Consider the following 21459-nt stretch of genomic DNA (forward strand, 5'->3'; position numbering starts at 1 on the left):
CGCCACCTCATCACAGGGCCAACACAGACAACATTCACACTCACATTCACACACTAGGGCCAATTTTAGTGTTGCCAATCAACCTATCCCCAGGTGCATGTCTTTGGAAGTGGGAGGAAGCCGGAGTACCCGGAGGGAACCCACGCATTCACGGGGAGAACATGCAAACTCCACACAGAAAGATCCCGAGCCTGGATTTGAACCCAGGACTGCAGGAACTTCGTATTGTGAGGCAGACGCACTAACCCCTCTGCCACCGTGAAGCCACAACTACATCCCTTTATTAAAAAAAAAAAAAAATACAGCTGTGGTTTGTCCAGGATGACCCACCGCTCTCTTGGATGATCCTCCTCAGGTACTCTGCCGTCAGGCTGTTGAGGGTCAGCCTGTGCGGGGGACCCAGGCGGTGGGGAAAGACCACAGATGTGTCCACCACCGTGCCATGGAGCAACTGCAGTGGAGAGGAACAGACCTTCTCTAGCTTCCATCACTGATAAGACCACAATGGGCAGAGAAGCCTCACTTGGGACATATTTTAACCTACGTAGTCTGGTTTAGCCTGTTGCACAGGAACTAGATAGATCCTATTGCAAGAGGATGAGTTTCATGGCGAGCGGGGAAACAAATAATCACCTCTTGCAAGCTTTCTCAATGTCCTTTAGGCCTCATTTTCACCCAGCAGCAAGCAACATGCAAATTCACTTCAACATGAACCACCTTTTTGGCACTTTCCGAGACAAGCTGGAAAGGAAAAATGTATTTGGGAAGACAGTGGTCTAGTTTCTACCAAGCAAGATAGTTCGGTATGGCATGTGATTTCCAACTTCATACTCAGTGGCCTAGTGGTTAGATTGTCCGCCCTGAGACGGGTAGCTTGGGAGTTCAACGAAGACTATAAAAACGGGACCCGTTACCTCCCTGCTTGGCACTTACCATCAAGGGTTTGGAATTGGGGGTTAAATCACAAAAAATCGTGGATCCCCTGCTTTTTTTCTTGGGAATTCTTCCTTCATTCGCACCATGAATTGATTAACGTGGACCCCGACTTAAACAAGTTGAAAAACGTATTGGGGTGTTACCATTTAGTGGTCAATTGTACGGAATATGTACTGTACTGTGCAATCTACTAATAAAAGTATCAATCAATCAATCAATGTTTACTTATATAGCCCTAAATCACTAGTGTCTCAACGGGCTGCACAGACCACTACCACATCCTCGGTAGGCCCACATAAGGGCAAGGAAAACTCACACCCAGTGGGACGTCGGTGACAATGATGACTATGAGAACCTTGGAGAGGACGAAAGCAATGGATGTCGAGCGGGTCTAACATGATACTGTGAAAGTTCAATCCACAATGGATCCAACACAGTCGCGAGAGTCCAGACCAAAGCGGATCCAACACAGCAGCGAGAGTCCCGTTCACAGCGGAGCCAGCAGGAAACCATCCCAAGCGGAGGCGGATCAGCAGCGCAGAGATGTCCCCAGCCGATACACAGGCAAGCAGTACATGGCCACCGGATCGGACCGGACCCCCTCCACACGGGAAAGTGGGACATAGAAGAAAAAGAAAAGAAACGGCAGATCAACTGGTCTAAAAAGGGAGTCTATTTAAAGGCTAGAGTATACAGATGAGTTTTAAGGTGAGACTTAAATGCTTCTACTGAGGTGGCATCGCGAACTGTTACCGGGAGGGCATTCCAGAGTACTGGAGCCCGAACGGAAAACGCTCTATAGCCCGCAGACTTTTTTTGGGCTTTGGGAATCACTAATAAGCCGGAGTCCTTTGAAGGCAGATTTCTTGCCGGGACATATGGTACAATACAATCGGCAAGATAGGATGGAGCTAGACCGTGTAGTATTTTATACGTAAGTAGTAAAACCTTAAAGTCACACCTTAAGTGCACAGGAAGCCAGTGCAGGTGAGCCAGTACAGGTATATATGTATGTATATATGTATATAAAGGTATATACAGTACAGGCGTAATGTGATCAAACTTTCTTGTTCTTGTTAAAAGTCTAGCAGCCGCATTTTGTACCAACTGTAATCTTTTAATGCTAGACATGGGGAGACCCGAAAATAATACGTTACAGTAGTCGAGGCGAGACGTAACAAACGCATGGATAATGATCTCAGTGTCTTTAGTGGACAGAATGCAGCGAATTTTAGCGATGTTACGAAGATGAAAGAAGGCCGTTTTAGTAACGCTTTTAATGTGTGACTCAAAGGAGAGAGTTGGGTCGAAGATAATACCCAGATTCTTTACCGTGTCGCCTTGTTTAATTGTTTGGTTGTCAAATGTTAGAGTTGTATTATTAAATAGAGTTCGGTGTCTAGCAGGACCGATAATCAGCATTTCCGTTATTTTGGCGTTGAGTTGCAAAAAGTTAGCGGACATCCATTGTTTAATTTCATTAAGTATCAATCAACCTTCTTTCTCTAGCGTCACAGCTTACGTTGCCCATGTTGCTACCTTTCTGCTCCGCGAGGGCATATACGTATGTGACGTATTTTCCGCGCTATAAGCCGCACCTAAAAACCAAACATTCTCTCAAAAGGTGACAGTGCGGCTTATAACCCGGTGCGCCTTTATATATATATATATATATATATATATATATATACATACATATATATATATATATATATATCCATCCATCATCTTCCGCTTATCCGAGGTCGGGTCGCGGGGGCAGCAGCCTAAGCAGGGAAGCCCAGACTTCCCTCTCCCCAGCCACTTCGTCCAGCTCTTCCCGGGGGATCCCGAGGCGTTCCCAGGCCAGCCGGGAGACATAGTCTTCCCAAGGTGTCCTGGGTCTTCCCCGTGGCCTCCTACCGGTTGGACGTGCCCTAAACACCTCCCTAGGGAGGCGTTCGGGTGGCATCCTGACCAGATGCCCGAACCACCTCATCTGGCTCCTCTCCATGTGGAGGAGCAGCGGCTTTACTTTGAGTTCCTCCCGGATGGCAGAGCTTCTCACCCTATCTCTAAGGGAGAGAGGAAACTCATTTCGGCCGCTTGTACCCGTGATCTTATCCTTTCGGTCATGACCCAAAGCTCATGACCATAGGTGAGGATGGGAACCTAGATCGACCGGTAAATTGAGAGCTTTGCCTTCCGGCTCAGCTCCTTCTTCACCACAACGGATCGATACAACGTCCGCATTACTGAAGACGCCGCACCGATCCGCCTGTCGATCTCACGATCCACTCTTCCCCCACTCGTGAACAAGACTCCTAGGTACTTGAACTCCTCCACTTGGGGCAGGGTCTCCTCCCCAACCCGGAGATGGCACTCCACCCTTTTCCGTGCGAGAACCATGGACTCGGACTTGGAGGTGCTGATTCTCATTCCGGTCGCTTCACACTCGGCTGCAAACCGATCCAGTGAGAGCTGAAGATCCCGGCCAGATGAAGCCATCAGGACCACATCATCTGCAAAAAGCAGAGACCTAATCCTGCGGTCACCAAACCGGAACCCCTCAACGCCTTGACTGCGCCTAGAAGTTCTGTCCATAAAAGTTATGAACAGAATGGGTGACAAAGAACAGCCTTGGCGGAGTCCAACCCTCACTGGAAATGTGTCCGACTTACTGCCGGCAATGCGGACCAAGCTCTGACACTGATCATACAGGGAGTGGACCGCCACAATAAGACAGTCCGACAATAAGTTAATTAATATAAATATTTATTTTCATAGAGTTTAGGTTTCGCAACTACGGTAAACAGCCGCCATCTTTTTTCCCCGTAGAAGAGCAAGCGCTTCTTCTTCTACGGTACGCAAACACCAAGGTAAGCACCCGCCCCCGTAGAAGAAAAAAGCGCGCGGCTAATCCGATTCATTTCATTTGTGTGTTTCTGTAAAGACGACCACAAAATGGCTCCTACTAAAAGACACGCGTACAACGCAGAATTCAAACTCAAGGCAATAAGTCACGCAGAAGAACATGGAAATAGAGCAGCAGCGAGAGAATTGAACATAAATGACTCCATGGTGCTTAGGTGGAGGAAAAAACAAGATGACCTGCGCCAAGTAAAGAAGACAACACAGGTGTTTCCGGTTCATGAAAAGACGCAATCTCTCCTTCCGCACACGGACTACTATTTCCCAGCAACTGCCAAAAGACTTTCACCAGCACTGGCTTCCTGTGCACTTAAGATGTGACTTTAAGGTTTTACTACTTACGTATAAAATACTACACGGTCTAGCTCCATCCTATCTTGCCCATTGTATTGTACCATATGTCCCGGCAAGAAATCTGCCTTCAAAGGACTCCGGCTTATTAGTGATTCCTAGAGCTCAAAAAAAGTCTGCGGGCTATAGAGCGTTTTCCGTTCGGGCTCCAGTACTCTGGAATGCCCTCCCGGTAACAGTTCGAGATGCCACCTCAGTAGAAGCATTTAAGTCTCACCTTAAAACTCATTTGTATACTCTAGCCTTTAAATAGACTCCCTTTTTAGACCAGTTGATCTGCCGTTTCTTTTCTTTTTCTCCTATGTCCCACTCTCCCTTGTGGAGGGGGTCCGGTCCAATCCGGTGGCCATGTACTGCTCGCCTGTGTATCGGCTGGGGACATCTCTGCGCTGCTGATCCGCCTCCGCTTGGGATGGTTTCCTGCTGGCTCCGCTGTGAACGGGACTCTCCCTGCTGTGTTGGATCCGCTTTGGACTGGACTCTCGCGACTGTGTTGGATCCAATATGGATTTAACTTTCACAGTATCATGTTAGACCTGCTCGACATCCATTGCTTTCCTCCTCTCCAAGGTTCTCATAGTCATCATTGTCACCGACGTCCCACTGGGTGTGAGTTTTCCTTGCCCTTATGTGGGCCTACCGAGGATGTGGTAGTGGTTTGTGCAGCCCTTTGAGACACTAGTGATTTAGGGCTATATTAGTAAACATTGATTGATTGATTGATATTATTTTGTACACTGTGACAGTCTTAAGCCGTCGTCGTGTGGGTTGCGTGGACCACCCAGGAAGGACATTGCTTTTGAGCAGGTCTGACTCTTTTACTTTTTCAAATAAAGGTTCTTTTAGTAGTAAATAAACAAACAAAGCCTCTTAATTAGTCTGCTGACATATGCAGTAACATATTGTGTCATTTATACACAGTATCATGTTAGACCCGCTCGACATCCATTGCTTTCCTCCTCTCCAAGGTTCTCATAGTCATCATTGTCACCGACGTCCCACTGGGTGTGAGTTTTCCTTGCCCTTATGTGGGCCTACCGAGGATGTCGTAGTGGTTTGTGCAGCCCTTTGAGACACCAGTGATTTAGGGCTATATAAGTAAACATTGATTGATTGATTGATTGATACTTTCCACGCATATTGTAAAAACAAGATAGCTGAAAAAAGATCCGGCCAGGAAGGCAGGATTCATGCAACAGCGACACTGACTCTGATGACTTCGAAGAGACGGAGCCCGCCATTTTGGATGCCGTATTCGCCCAATTTTTTAATTCAGACACCGAAGAAGAAAAATTCGATGGATTTATGGATGAGGAATAACTTCTGAAGGTGAGCTTTAAATGTTTATTTTGTGTGCTGTGACATTAACGTTCGAGCAAAGTTGAGTTATTGATGTTGCTATTGCTCTGCAATTGTGATTGCACATTCGCACACTGGTTTGTATTATTAAAGTTTGACTGACCTATCCGACTGTTTTTTTTGACATTCCCTTTAGCGCAGCGGGGGCGTGGCTTATGACCCGGTGCGGCTTATAGGTTTACAAAGTTTTTAAATATGCCATTCATTGAAGGTGCGGCTTATAGCGCGGAAAATACGGTAAGAAGGTGCACTTGCCGTCTGTAAGAAGGAGACAGGAAAAAGCGAAGAGAGCCTGTAGTGCAGGGGTGTCCAAACTTTTTCCACGGAAAAATTTAAGCATGCGGGAGCATTTTAAATAAATAAATGATAAATGGGTTGTACTTGTATAGCGCTTTTCTACCTTCAAGGTACTCAAAGCGCTTTGACACTACTTCCACATTTACCCATTCACACACACATTCACACACTGATGGAGGGAGCTGCCATGCAAGGCGCCAACCAGCACCCATCAGGAGCAAGGGTGAAGTGTCTTGCTCAGGACACAACGGATGTGACGAGGTTGGTACTAGGTGGGATTTGAACCAGGGACCCTCGGGTTGCGCACGGCCACTCTCCCACTGCGCCACGCCAACCATAACAAAATATATGGATTTTTATTAATTTTTTTAATCCTTAGGGCTCCTGGGGAGCATAGAGGGTCTCAGTCACTAAAATGTTAAAAATAAGTAATTTTTTTTATTTTTAATTTAATGCTTACAGTAAATCTATACAACTTGAGGTTGATATAAAGTAAAACAAATAAGGTTTTATGCCTTTTCTGTCAAAGACAATTTTGTTTTTGATAGTAAAACTGAAATATGCAGTATTTATATAGATAGATAGTACTTTATTGATTCCTTCAGGAGAGTTCCTTTATTTAACAATTAAAGCCCTCAAAGATCAATAATGCAGGACACCATTGATTTAATTATTTAATATTTTTGAGTAATCACAGTGAAAAGTTAAATAAAATCCTACTAAATATATTTGAGCTGAGACGTTCCCCACTCAAAGTGATGCATTTTTATTATTTTTTTTTACTTTTAACACTTAAATTCAAGATCAACTTCCAATATATCTGTCGATTTTATGATTGAAGTATTATTTTGTTTGTTGTATGCTCTTGTCAAAACTTTAATGTTTTTATGTGGCAATTACACAACATATGCAATATTTTTGCCACATAAAACATTTTAAAGTGATAATTTTTAAGTAATAATTCATTATAAAAGATTTTTTTGTCTTTTTTTTTTTTTGAGCATGGAAAAAAAAAAGAAAAGAAAGACAAATTAATTGGCAACACTAAATGGTCCCTAGTGTGTGAATGTGAGTGTGAATGTTGTCTGTCTATCTGTGTTGGCCCTGCGATGAGGTGGCGACTTGTCCAGGGTGTACCCCGCCTTCCGCCCGATTGTAGCTGAGATAGGCGCCAGCGCCCCCAGCGACACCGAAAGGGAATAAGCGGTAGAAATGGATGGATGGATGGATGGAAAAAAAAAAAAACTGCCTGCATGGCAGCTTTGTTTCAACATTGCCACTTTTTCTCATTAGATTTCACCTCATTCCACTTTTTTTTTTAATTTTTGCAATACTATCAATTTTGCCATTTTTGCAGAATGTGTGACGGGCCGGTAAACGATTAGCTGCGGGCCGCACTTTGGACAACCCCTGCTGTAGTGTAATGCCAGCACTGCGTGAGAACTTATACTTGAATATCACGATATTGTCATTTTCTACAATCGGGCGGAAGGCAGGGTACACTCTGGACAAGTCGCCACCTCATAGGCGCCAGCGCCCCCCCGCGACCCCGAAAGGGAATAAGCGGTAGGAAATGGATGGATGTCATTTTCTATATCACACACAGACAAACCCGCAATTTATCGATGAGCCTAAGTTGTAAAGTACCAACGATTATCTCTCGCGCACACGCACACAGTGTGGTGAAATTATCCCCTGCATTTTACCCATCACCCTTGATCACCCCCTGGGAGGTGAGGGGAGCAGTGAGCAGCAGCGGTGACCGCAGCCCGGGAATAATTTTTGGTGATTTAACCCCCAATTCCAACACTTAATGCAAGCAGGTTGTTAATGGGTCCCATTTTTATAGTCTTTGGTATGACTCGGCCGGGTTTGAACTCACAACCTACCCATCTCAGGGCGGACACCCTAACCACTAGGCCAGCGAGTGGGAAAAAAAGTGGTAAAAGTATGTGTTAGTTTATAAATCATGCATCACACTTATATAGCAGAAGGTTGTGTCTATAAACCGAGAATTTTTTTTTAGATGGTTATGTATTTAATATTTGTTTACTTACAATGGTATATAAATTATTTATTAACTGTTCTGTTACAAAGAACAAGGAAATGCGATTATATAAAAAAGACGATTAAATAAACTGCACTTCTTCCTACTCCCTTTCTGATGTGCTGGAAAATCACCTGCATATGTGATGCATTACATTGTATCGATGCATGTTCGAAAAAAATTCAATTCAACTTTTGACATTCGGAAGATGCTACAAGATACTAGCTTGCCTACACTTTTTAATTTTTTACCTGAGGATTGAGGATTATGAATAAATAATCTAAAACAGGGAACACGAGTCTGGTGCTGAAAGATATAAACATCCCATCAGTCGGCAACCCAGTGAGATTGGACATTGTACGGTAAGTGATGGCTTTATATAGTTTGCATTTTTTATATAGAACTTAGCAATACTGCTACATGATGCTTAGTGTTTCACTAGTGCTTATTACTCGGCTATTAAAACTTGCAGCTCATCCTTAAATTCAGGCTCAGATCATCATTTGGACCAAGGTAGTCATGGATGCTCATCAAGTCTGCCATGATTAATACCAGCTAGCTGTATGTAGAAGTGTCTGGTTGTATCTGCTGCTTTAATGTCTTTAATGTCCTATGTGTTCTTTGATGTTTGCGATGTGTACTATGGCTATGAGTTGTTGTTTTTTTCCCTTGGCCTCAGTCTGCACCCCCTCTCCAGGGCCCAGGCTAAGACCGATTTTTTTATTTTATTTTAATCTTCTATTTTTTTTTTCTCCCCCCCTTGTTTACTTGTATCTCATCTTTTTTTGTAAGGGGCGCTGGAAGCCGGCAGACCCGTCAGCGATCCTGTTCTGTCTCCCTTTAATGTTTATCAGATCTTGAATGGGATTGTGCTGAAAATTGTAATTTTCCTGAAGGAATAAATAAAGTACTATCTAATCTAATCTAATCTACCAGTAGTTATTGAAGGAAATAGTGAACGTTGTGAAAAGAACGAGTTGCTGTAATGCTTAAAATAAATGTGCAAAGTACGGTAATTATTACATGCTATTATGAGTGTGCTGTTAATACGTTACTTATATATTTACAGTATACAAATCGAAGGCTTTTGGATGTTTATTTGAAACACTTTAGTCAAAATAGGGATTGTTTATAGGAAAAAATCCTCAAAAAGTTTTACCAATCTTATGTTTACAAACAAACAATACCATTAAAGATTACTCAACAGTTCACAAATGCAGCGGGAAAAGTGTTGGAACATAAATGTTTCAAATGGACAAACGCCTTTTAAGTGTAAAACATACACGGAGAATGTCTGCAAACTGTGGATGACCGAGCAAACAGCGGACAATAAAATAAGGAAGCCTTTGGTGGAGTCTTTTTTCTACCATAATTTTTACCATTAGTAATAAGTAGGGGTGTAACGGTACGTGTGTTTGTATTGAACAGTTTCAATACGGGGGTTTCGGTTCGGCACGCGGGCGTACCGAACGAGTTTGTAAGCAGAAGTCTTCACAAGCTGCTCTGCTTTCTGCCTCTTTCTCAGCAGCAAGCAATGTCCTGCCCACACAACCATCTGATTGGTTACATACAAAGCCAATCAGCAGTGCGTATTCAGAGCGATGTAACAGCCAATCAGCAGTGTGTACTCAGAGCGATGTCAATGCTTTAGCGTCGAGCAGATATTATAAAAAACACTTCCTAGTCACAACTATTACAAACATCACTATGAGCCCGTTGACTTTCTAGAAACTTAAACTGTAGCTCAGTTAGCTCACAGTATGTGCTTGAGGTGAAGGCTAATTAGCTTTTAGCGTAACGTTAGCTCATTTTTCAGTGTGTGTGTGTGTGTTAGGGGCAGCAAAGCCATGTCTGTTATTTCATTGAACTCCATGGTGTTCAGGGATGAATAGTCCCCTCCTATTGCTATTGTACTATTTTTTCAGCAATAATTACATTTTTTTTTTAAATTTTATTTTAATCTTCTATTTTTTTCTCCCATCCCCCCCCTCCTCCCCCCCTTGTTTACGTGTATGTCATCTTTTTTGTAAGGGGCGCTGGAAGCCGGCAGACCCGTCAGCGATCCTGTTCTGTCTCCTGTAATGTTTGTCTGATCTTGAATGGATTGTGCTGAAAATTGTAATTTTCCTGAAGGAACTCTCCTGACGGAATAAATAAAGTACTATCTAATCTAATCTTAATCATTAGTAATGTAGCTACCTAGTTTGAATGGCAGGTCCCTGCTATCACATGTCGATAAAAACATTTACATAATAAAAGTCAACTACAGTCTTCCTAAATGCTGTAATAAAATAAGCATGATGAGTTGACTTGAAAGGGTTTAATGTTGCACTTTTTATATGTAGAAGAAAGGTTTTGTTATTTTATTTAATCAAAGCAACAACTTGAGGCAGTTTAATGTGGATTAACGTGGGCAGAATTATTATAGTGTTCCCAATGTTAAAAGGATAAAGCCATTGTTTACAAATTTGGTAAATAAATAACCAAAAAATGTATATTTTGTTGTTTTCTTACTGTACCGAAAATGAACCGAACCGTGGCCTTTTAACCGAGGTACGTACCGAACCGAAATTTTTGTGTACCGTTACACCCCTAGTAATAAGTGAATAAAAAGTACCGTCATTCGACAAAGCGCTGCGAGAGTGTGCTATTATGCCATCAAATGCTTACTTTTAAATCTGTGCAATGTAAAACCAGTAAAACATCAGTACATTGTTTTTCAATTACTGTTAAAAACCTTTGCTTTTCTTTGCCAAAGATTAGAACAATTTAAAACACTGTTGGCAAATTCAATAAATCACAACTTAATTCAATGTTAACTGAAAAAATAAGCCTTAAAACATTGCAACTTTAGCAGCAACTTTCTGAAAAAGCTGCAGAAAATTAGACTATGGATTAAAAAAAAAAAAACAACATCCTGAGAGGGACTGAAAATGTCCATCCATCCATTTTCTACGGCTTATTCCCTTTCGGGGTCGCGGGGGGCGCTGGCGCCTAATCTCAGCTACAATCGGGCGGAAGGCGGGGTACACCCTGGACAAGTCGCCACCTCATCGCAGGGCCAACACAGATAGACAGACAACATTCACACACTAGGGACCATTTAGTGTTGCCAATCAACCTATCCCCAGGTGCATGTCTTTTGAAGTGGGAGGAAGCCGGAGTACCCGGAGGGAACCCACGCAGTCACGGGGAGAACATGCAAACTCCACACAGAAAGATCCCGAGCCTGGATTTGAACCCAGGACTGCAGGACCTTCGTATTGTGAGGCAGACGCACTAACCCCTCTACCACCGTGAAGCCCAGACTGAAAATGAGTTTTGTTAATATTTTGGGTGTCTGGAACTGAACATTCTGAATGGGAATATAATGAGTTTATCACTGTACTGTAACAGAGATGAACTACAAGCATGCAAAAAAAAAAAAAAAAAATGATGAAAACTCCCAGTGGTCACCTTCAGGGCACAGAGGCCGGTCTGCAGGCCATGCCCGATCATGACAGTGTCAGCGCTGATAAAGCTCAGCAGGGTCTTCTGCACATCGGAAAGAGAGGTGTGGTTGCCCCTCATCTCCTTCTCGCTGATCCCGGAGAACCTGTGGAGGTGCACACGGACATAGGGGTCACAAGTGAAGAACACCCTTTCACCTCCCCGCTGGGCTGTCTTAATTAGCACGGCACCTGGTGTTATAGTCGATGACCTCGTTGTGTGGTTTGACGAAGGTGTCGTAAACCACTTGGAGGCTGGAGTTGACCACGGTCACTCTGGACAGCTCCCGACCGTGGATGGTGTAACACTTAACCGCAAGCAAAGAGCAGAATTTGAAGGTGCTTAACCGTGTAAAATAAAGTAAAATCTTGTAAACATGTCCTGTGATGCAAAATTGTTATACAGTGGGGCAATCAATCAATCAATGTTTATTTATATAGCCCCAAATCACAAATGTCTCAAAGGACTGCACAATTCATTACGACTACAACATCCTCGGAAGAACCCACAAAAGGGCAAGGAAAACTCACACCCAGTGGGCAGGGAGAATTCACATCCAGTGGGACGCCAGTGACAATGCTGACTATGAGAAACCTTGGAGAGGACCTCAGATGTGGGCAACCCCCCCCCTCTAGGGGACCGAAAGCAATGGATGTCGAGCGGGTCTAACATGATACTGTGAAAGTTCAATCCATAGTGGCTCCAACACAGCCGCGAGAGTTCAGTTCAAAGCGGATCCAAGACAGCAGCGAGAGTCCCGTCCACAGGAAACCATCTCAAGCGGAGGCGGATCAGCAACCGATACAGGCGAGCGGTCCATCCTGGGTCTCGACTCTGGACAGCCAGTACTTCATCCATGGTCATCGGACCAGACCCCCTACACAAGTTAGGGGGGGACATAGGAGAAAGAAAAGAAGCGGCAGATCAACTGGTCTAAAAAGGAGGTCTATTTAAAGGCTAAAGTATACAGATGAGTTTTAAGGTGAGACTTAAATGCTTCTAATCAATCGTCCTGTCCTCTTAGCAGAAAAACAGCCCCAAAGCATGATGTTTAAACCCCCATGCTTCACAGTAGGTGTGGTGTTCTTGGGATGCAACTCAGTATTCGTCATCTTCCAAACACGACGAGTTGAGTTTATACCAAAATGCATACATGGATGATACAGCAGAGGATTGGGAGAATGTCATGTGGTTAAATGAAACCAAAATAGAACTTTTTGGTATAAACTCAACTTGTCATGTTTGGAGGAGGTGAATTATATTTATATAGCGCTTTTTCTCTAGTGACTCAAAGCGCTTTACATAGTGAAACCCAATATCTAAGTTACATTCAAACCAGTGTGGGTGGCACTGGAAGCAGGTGGGTAAAGTGCCTTGCCCATGGACACAACGGCAGTGATTAGGATGGCGGAAGCGGGAATCGAACCTGCAACCCTCAAGTTGCTGGCACGGCCACTCTACCAACTGAGCTAAACCGGAAGAAGAATACTGAGTTGCATCCCAAGAACACCAAACCTACTGTGAAGCATGGTGGTGGAAACATCATGCTTTGGGGCTGTTTTTCTGCTAAGGGGACAGGACCATTGATCCGTGTTAAGGAAAGAATGAATGGGGCCATGTATCGTGAGATTTTGAGCCAAAACCTATCAGTGAGAGCTTTGAATGGTTGACCAAGTACTTATTTTCCACCATCATTTACAAATAAATTCTTTAAAATTCCTACAATGTGAATTCCTGGATTTTTTTTTCCACATTCTGTCTCTCACAGTTGAAGTGTACCTATGATGAACATTACAGACCTCTGTCATCATTTTAAGTGGGAGAACTTGCACAATCGGTGGCTGACTAAATACTTTTTTGCCCCACTGTATATATATATATATATATATATGTATATATATAAAAATTAATAAATAAACAGGCTTCGCCACACCTTTTAAAATAAAGGGAGCCATCCATCAGTCAGCTACAGACGTGTCTGGGGAAAGCATGCGTACAGACCAAGAGTTCCTCACCAACCAACTTTTCTACTACAAAAGGGGCCCAGGCAGGGCCCACTCAAGCATTAACACGGAGTCAAAGCTGCAAGTGGCGTTAAAAGGGGCCCTCGCACCCCCCTTGCAACTCGGGGTTCACGCAAGTCCACAGGAACGCAGGACGCAAGCGGTCACGTCATTACCTATGTCAATCAATCAATTCCTTTTATTGTCATAACACTTAAGTAATACATGGCAATAAAATTTCGTTTGGGCTTCGTCTGGCGGCATAGCAACTGCCTTCAAGTGCAGGTTGACAATATTTTAGCATCGTCAAGAAGATCGCGGAGAGAGGGGAGTTGGGGTGGGAAGAGTCAGATGTCTGATGGGTGTTATGTTGATGTTGCAGCAATGCATTGTCCAGAGCACAATTATTGAGGAGGTGAAGAGTGAGGTAATAAGATGGTCGAGGGCAGTAAAGGGGCAGGCTGTTCTTTTAGAATAGAATAGAAAGTACTTTATTGATCCCTGGGGGAAATTCAGCACCACAGTTCGCTCACAATAATAATAATAATAAATAATATATATAATATATGAATAGTATAAATATATTCTACATTTAAGTGCAGTCAAGGAACATATGCATTATGCAGTCTTATGGCTGTCGGTATGAAGGACCTCCTGTGTCGTTCCGTGTTGCATTTTAGGAGTCTGAGCCTTCCACTGAACGTGCTCATTCTCTCCGCAAGGTCCGAGTGTAGTGGGTGGGAGGTGTTGTCCATAATGGCTAGGAGTTTTGCTAGACTTCTCCTCTATTTCACCACCGCCAGAGATTTCAGCTCCACTCCCACCACGTTACTGGCCTTCTCTACCAACTTGTCCAGTCTGTTTGTGTCCCTCACTCTCAGCCCGCCGCCCCAGCAAGCCACGGCGTACAAGAAGGCGCCCGCCACCACCGACTCGTAGAACATCTTCGTACAGACGTTGAAGGATCCTAGCCTCCTGAGGAAGTAGAGGCGGCTCTGTCCCTTCTTGTAGAGCATGGGTGTCAAACTTTGGCCCTCCGTGTAATTTCATTTGGCCCTTGGGGCAATATCAAATTAACATTAGAACTGGCCCGCCGGTATTATACAGCATTCACCGCTAATACTCATACTTGCCAACCCTCCCGAATTTCACTGTCCCTCCCGAAAAACATTCTCCCGATTTCCACCCGGACAACAATATTGGGGCGTGCCTTAAGCGCCTTCCGCTTCTCCTCCATACAAACTGCCTGCCGGCCCAGTCACATAATATATGCGGCTTCTACACACAGGTATGTGAATGCAAGGCATACTTGGTCAACAGCCATACAGGTCACACTGAGGGTGGCTTTAACACGGTTACAAATATGCGCCACACTGTAGACCCACACCAAAAAAGAATGACAAACACATTTCCGGAGAACATCCGCACCATAACACAACAGAACAAATACCCAGAATCCCTTGCAGCAATAACTCTGCCTGTGGAAAAAGTTAATGTGGATTTTTACCTCAGAAGGCTGCAAATAGAAAAGTGAATTTTTTGTGAATTCTATTGATATAGCGCTTTTCTCAAGTGACTCAAAGCGCTTTACATAGTGAAACCCAATATCTAAGTTACATTTAAACCAGTGTGGGTGGCACAAGTGTCTTGCCCAAGGACACAACGGCAGTAACTAGGATGGCACAAGCGGGAATCGAACCCGCAACCCTCAAGTTGCTGGCACGGCCGCTCTACCAACCGAGCTATGCCGCCCCGAGAGGCATTTAATGTTTTTTTTTAAATTGTATTTAATATGCCTTTAATGTTTTTTCGTTTTTCTTTTAAAGTTGATTTTGCACTATTAAGTTATATAAGTGTTGCTTGTTCATTATTAAGTGTTAAAGCAAATCAGTGTAACAAACTGAGCAATAATTATTGATATTTTATTATTATTATTTGAAACTGGATTTTGCATGTCACTATAAAGTTATGTAAGCCTTGCGTGTTCAATATTCAATGCAAAAGTTGCATTGAATTAACCTAATTAACCTTTTAAAAGGTTAATTAGTTGAACCTTGGCCCTTGGCTTTGTTCAGTTTAAAATTTTGGCCCACTCTGTTTTTGAGTTCGACACCACTGTTGTAGAGGGTCTCAGCATGTTTTGACCCCTTCAGCTTGTTATCCATGTATACACTGAAGTATTTATAATCCTCTACCATGTCCACATCAACCCCCAAGATGGAAACAGGGGTCGCTGAAGTACTCCTCCTCCTTCCTTGGTCTTTGTCACATTAAGCTGGCGGTGGTTCTTTCCACACCATGTGACAAAGTCCTCCACCGTGTCGCCTTGTATAATTGTTTGGTTGTCAAATGTTAGAGTTGTATTATCAAATAGAGTTCGGTGTCTAGCAGGACCGATAATCAGCATTTCCGTTTTTTTGGCGTTGAGTTGCAAAAAGTTAGCGGACATCCACGATTTGATTTCATTAAGTATCAATCAACCTTCTTTCTCTAGCATCACAGCTTACGTTACCCATGTTGCTACCTTTCTGCTCCGCGAGGGCATATACGTATGTGACGTATTTTCCGCGCTATAAGCCGCACCTAAAAACCAAACATTTTCTCAAAAGGTGACAGTGCGGCTTATAACCCGGTGCGCCATATATATATATACATATATATATATATATCCACCAGTGTCCTGTATTCCTCGTCATCACCATCCTCAAAACACCCCACAATACATTTAGCGGTCTCACAACCTGGGGATAAAGACTGAGACATTCTGGTGGTCCTGGCGCGAATCGATCTATACCTCCTTCCAGAGGGTAGCAGGTTGAAGAGTCCATTGCTGCGTGATGCCTGTCTTTCAGGATGTTGCGTACTCTCTTTAAGAAGCAAACTGTTCACATGGCCCTCATCTCTGGGAATATTGTCCTTGTAATTTTCCCCGCCGCTTTAAAGGGGAACATTATCACAATTTCAAAAGGGTTAAAAACAATAAAAATCAGTTCCCAGTGGCTTGTTGTATTTTTTTAAAGTTTTTTTCAAAATTTTACCGGTCCCACGAATTGGTTAACGTGTTAAACAAGTTGAAAAACGTATTCGGGTGTTACCATTTAGTGGTCAATTGTACGGAATATCTACTGAACTGTGCAATCTACAAATAAAAGTATCAATCAATCAATCAAAAAACCCTGAATATCCCTAAACAAAGCTTTAAAGTGCCTTATTGTCGCTATCTTCGAAACCACTATCCATTTCCCTGTGACATCATACAGTGCTGCCAATACAAACAACATGGCGGTTACCATAGCGACATTAGCTCGGATTCAGACTCGGATTTCAGCGGCTTAAGCGATTCAACAGATTACGCATGTATTGAAACAGATGGTCGGAGTATGGAGGCAGATAGCGAAAATGAAATTGAAGAAGAAATTGAAGCTATTGAGCGAATAGCTATTGACGCTATTAGTCCATAGCGTGGGTGTACCTAATGAAGTGGCCCATAGCATGGCTGCCTTATTAGCATCGCCGGTAAAATGTGCGGACCAAACGATCAGGACTTTCGCATCTTGTGACACTGGAGCAACTTAAATCCGTCGATTGGTAAGTGTTTGTTTCGCATTAAATGTGGGTATCTCGTTTCAAATGTACATACAGCTAGCGTAAATAGCATGTTAGCATCGATTAGCTGGCAGTCATGCCGTGATCAAATATGTCTGATTAGCACATAAGTCAACAACATCAACAAAACTCACCTTTGTGATTTCGTTGACTTAATCGTTGCAAATGCATCTGCAGGTTATCCATACATCTCTGTGCCATGTCTGTCTTAGCATCGCCGGTCAAATGTGAAGACACTCTGGTACATTCAATGGGGGTCTGGCGGCAGATTTCTTGCCAGTGGTGCAACTTGAATCCCTCCGTTAGTGTTGTTACACCCTCCGACAACACACCGACGAGGCTGTCTCCAAGGTTCCAAAAAATAGTCGAAAAAACGGAAAATAACAGAGCTGAGACCCGGTGTTTGTAATGTGAAAATGAATATGGCGGGTGTGTTACCTCGGTGACGTCACATTCTGACGTCATCGCTAAAAGAGCGATAAACAGAAAGGCGTTTAAATTGCCAAAATTCACCGACTTAGAGTTCGGAAATCGGTTAAATAATATATGGTCTTTTTTCTGCAACATCAAGGTATATATTGACGCTTACATAGGTTTGGTGATAATGTTCCCTTTTAACCACCCGCTAGAGGGCCTGTTGGTTCGCTTTAGTGCGGCTCGCAAACCACACTAAAAAGCCGTAAGTTAGGACACTGCTGGTGGCACAATTGTAAAAGTTTACCATTCATTTCTGCGGAATGTTTGCGCATTTTAGTTTCCTTTGAAAGAAAATACGTTGTTGGGCCTTTCCGACTGTAGAAGCAGTGTTAATGTCAATCAATCAATCAATCAATGTTTACTTATATAGCCCTAAATCACTAGTGTCTCAAAGGTCTGCACAAACCACCACGACATCCTCGGTAGGCCCACATAAGGGCAAGGAAAACTCACACCCAGTGGGACATTGGTGACAATGATGACTATGAGAACCTTGGAGAGGAGGAAAGCAATGGATGTGGAGCGGGTCTAACATGATACTGTGAAAGTTCAATCCACAATGGATCCAACACAGTCGCGAGAGTCCAGTCCAAACACAGCAGCGAGAGTCCCGTTCACAGCGGAGCCAGCAGGAAACCATCCCAAGGGTAGCGGACCAGCAGCGCAGAGATGTCCCCAGCCGATACACAGAGGGACATAGAAGAAAAAGAAAAGAAACGGCAGATCAACTGGTCTAAAAAGGGAGTCTATTTAAAGGCTAGAGTATACAAATGAGTTTTAAGGTGAGACTTAAATGCTTCTGAGGTGGCATCGCGAACTGTTACCGGGAGGGCATTCCAGAGTACTGGAGCCCGAACGGAAAATGCTCTATAGCCCGCAGACTTTTTTTGGGCTTTGGGAATCACTAATAAGCCGGAGTCTTTTGAACGCAGATTTCTTGCCGGGACATATGGTACAATACAATCGGCAAGATAGGATGGAGCTAGACCGTGTAGTATTTTATACGTAAGTAGTAAAACCTTAAAGTCACATCTTAAGTGCACAGGAAGCCAGTGCAGGTGAGCCAGTACAGGTGTAATGTGATCAAACTTTCTTGTTCTTGTCAAAAGTCTAGCAGCCGCATTTTGTACCAACTGTAATCTTTTAATGCTAGACATGGGGAGACCCGAAAATAATACGTTACAGTAGTCGAGGCGAGACGTAACAAACGCATGGATAATGATCTCAGCGTCTTTAGTGGACAGAATGGAGCGAATTTTAGCGATATTACGGAGATGAAAGAAGGCCGTTTTAGTAACGCTTTTAAAGTGTGACTCAAAGGAGAGAGTTGGGTCGAAGATAACACCCAGATTCTTTACCGTGTCGCCTTGTTTAATTGTTTGGTTGTCAAATGTTAGAGTTGTATTATTAAATAGAGGTCGGTGTCTAGCAGGACCGATAATCAGCATTTCCGTTTTTTTGGCGTTGAGTTGCAAAAAGTTAGCGGACATCCATTGTTTAATTTTATTAAGACAAGCCTCCAGCTGACTACAATCCGGCGTGTTGGTCAGCTTTAGGGGCATGTAGAGTTGGGTGTCATCAGCATAACAGTGAAAGCTAACACCGTATTTGCGTATGATGTCACCTAGCGGCAGCATGTAGATGCTGAAGAGTGCAGGGCCAAGGACCGAACCCTGGGGAACTCCACACGTTACCTTAACGTAGTCCGAGGTCACATTGTTATGGGAGACACACTGCATCCTATCCTAATGTCCCATCATAGCTCTTCTGTTATGTTCACCCCTAAACATTTTAATTGTTTGACCCTTTCTACGAGATTGTTATTAATTAAAAGCCTATTGAAACCCACTACTACTGACCAGGGTGAAGAGCACGGGGCTTGGCACACAACCCTGTGGGACACCGGTGTTGATGGTGAGCGTGGCAGAAATGTGCTCGCCTATTTTCACGTGCTGTGTGCGGCTAGTTAAAAAGTCCAAAATCCAGTTGCAGGGAAGGTGCTCAAACCAAGGTGGTCAAGCTTAGATCTGAGTCACGACAAGGTGGGAATCTTTGGCCTCCTCACGATTCAGGAGCTACAATTAGATTTTTCATGCATCTTTAAGTAATGTAAAGAGATGCAGATTTACATGTATTTTGGTTTCACTAAACAAGAGTTTTAAAAACAGTGCATTTGTAATTAGAAAATCCCAACGCATTTATTAAATTTATGGAAATGTGTGCAAAGCTGGAAAATACGTTTCTTATCATAAAGGAGCTGGTCGGACCTCAGTGAGGTGGCTCGCTGCAGTCAGCCACAGTTTAGAAGCATTTAAGTCTCACCTTAAAACTCATCTGTATACTCTAGCCTTTAAATAGACCTCCTTTTCAGACCAGTTGATCTGCCGCTTCTTTTGTTTTTTCTCCTATGTCCCCCCCTCCCTTGTGGAGGGGGTCCGGTCCGATGACCATGGATGAAGTACTGGCTGTCCAGAGTCGAGACCCAGGATGGACCGCTCGTCGGGACCCAGGATGGACCGCTCGCCTGTATCGGTTGGGGACGTCTCTACGCTGCTGATCCGCTTGAGATGGTTTCCTGTGGACGGGACTCTCGCTGCGGTCTTGGATCCGCTTGAGCTGAACTCTCGCGGCTGTGTTGGAGCCACTATGGATTGAACTTTCACAGTATCATGTTAGACCCGCTCGACATCCATTGCTTTCGGTCCCCCTAGAGGGGGGGGGTTGCCCACATCTGAGGTCCTCTCCAAGGTTTCTCATAGTCAGCATTGTCACTGGCGTCCCACTGAATGTGAATTCTCCCTGCCCACTGGGTGTGAGTTTTCCTTGCCCTTTTGTGGGTTCTTCCGAGGATGTTGTAGTCGTAATGATTTGTGCAGTCCTTTGAGACATTTGTGATTTGGGGCTATATAAATAAACATTGATTGATTGATTGATTGATTGATTTAGAACGACCTGCATGACTATTTACAATAAATAAATCAATTGACGTTTACTAATCGATTTTAAAATAGTTTGTCCAAATTGCGATGACTATAAAAAATCTATGATTTCCCACACCCACAATCAAAAATTCAAGAAGATAGGAGCTACAATTAGATTTTTCATGCATCTTTAAGTAATGTATAGAAATGCAGTTTAACATGTATTTTGGTTTCACTAAACAAGAGTTTTAAAAACAGTGCATTTGTAATTAGAAAATCCCAACGCATTTATTAAGATTATGGAAATGTGTGCAAAGCTGGAAAATATGTTTCTTATCATAAAGGAGCTGGTCGGACCTCAGTGAGGTGGCTCGCTGCAGTCAGCCACAGTTTAGAAGCATTTAAGTCTCACCTTAAAACTCATGTGTATACTCTAGCCTTTAAATCGACCTTTTTAGACCAGTTGATCTGCCGCTTCTTTTCTCTCTCCTATGTCCCCCCCTCCCTTGTGGAGGGGGTCCGGTCCGATGACCATGGATGAAGTACTGGCTGTCCAGAGTCGGGACCCAGGATGGACCGCTCGCCTGTGTATCGGTTGGGGACATCTCTACGCCGCTGATCCGCCTCCGCTTGAGATGGTTTCCTGTGGACGGGACTCTCGCTGCTGTCTTGGATCCGCTTTGAACTGTGTTGGAGCCACTATGGATTGAACTTTCACAGTATCATGTTAGACCCGCTCGACATCCATTGCTTTCGTTCCCCTAGAGGGGGCGGGGGGGATTGCCCACATCTGAGGTCCTCTCCAAGGTTTCTCATAGTCAGCATTGTCACTGGCGTCCCACTGGATGTGAATTCTCCCTGCCCACTGGATGTGAGTTTTCCTTGCCCTTTTGTGGGTTCTTCCGAAGATGTTGTAGTCGTAATGATTTGAGCAGTCCTTTGAGACATTTGTGATTTGGGGCTATATAAATAAACATTGATTGATTGATTTAGAACGACCTGCATGACTATTTACAATAAATAAATCAATTGACGTTTACTAATCGGTTTTAAAATAGTCTGT

At 43.6% G+C, this 21459-nt stretch overlaps 1 protein-coding gene across 3 annotated transcripts in view; it reads right to left on the minus strand.

Annotated features, from left to right (window-relative positions):
• Positions 1–21459, minus strand: part of zgc:152968 (uncharacterized protein LOC564848 homolog) — a 115789-nt gene that overhangs the window by 569 nt on the left and 93761 nt on the right. For 2 of the 3 annotated variants that reach the window (XM_061895335.1, XM_061895317.1), the window contains exons 13-15: positions 11581–11696; positions 11357–11495; positions 331–451 (exon numbers count right to left, since the gene is read on the minus strand). In XM_061895335.1, coding sequence (XP_061751319.1) covers positions 331–451; positions 11357–11495; positions 11581–11696 — 376 coding nt within the window. The remainder of the gene's footprint in view (positions 1–330; positions 452–11356; positions 11496–11580; positions 11697–21459) is intronic. The other variant, XM_061895325.1, reaches the window with a different exon arrangement.

This window comes from Nerophis ophidion, linkage group LG01 (assembly GCF_033978795.1).
Source record: "Nerophis ophidion isolate RoL-2023_Sa linkage group LG01, RoL_Noph_v1.0, whole genome shotgun sequence".
NCBI classification, from domain to species: Eukaryota; Metazoa; Chordata; class Actinopteri; order Syngnathiformes; family Syngnathidae; genus Nerophis; species Nerophis ophidion.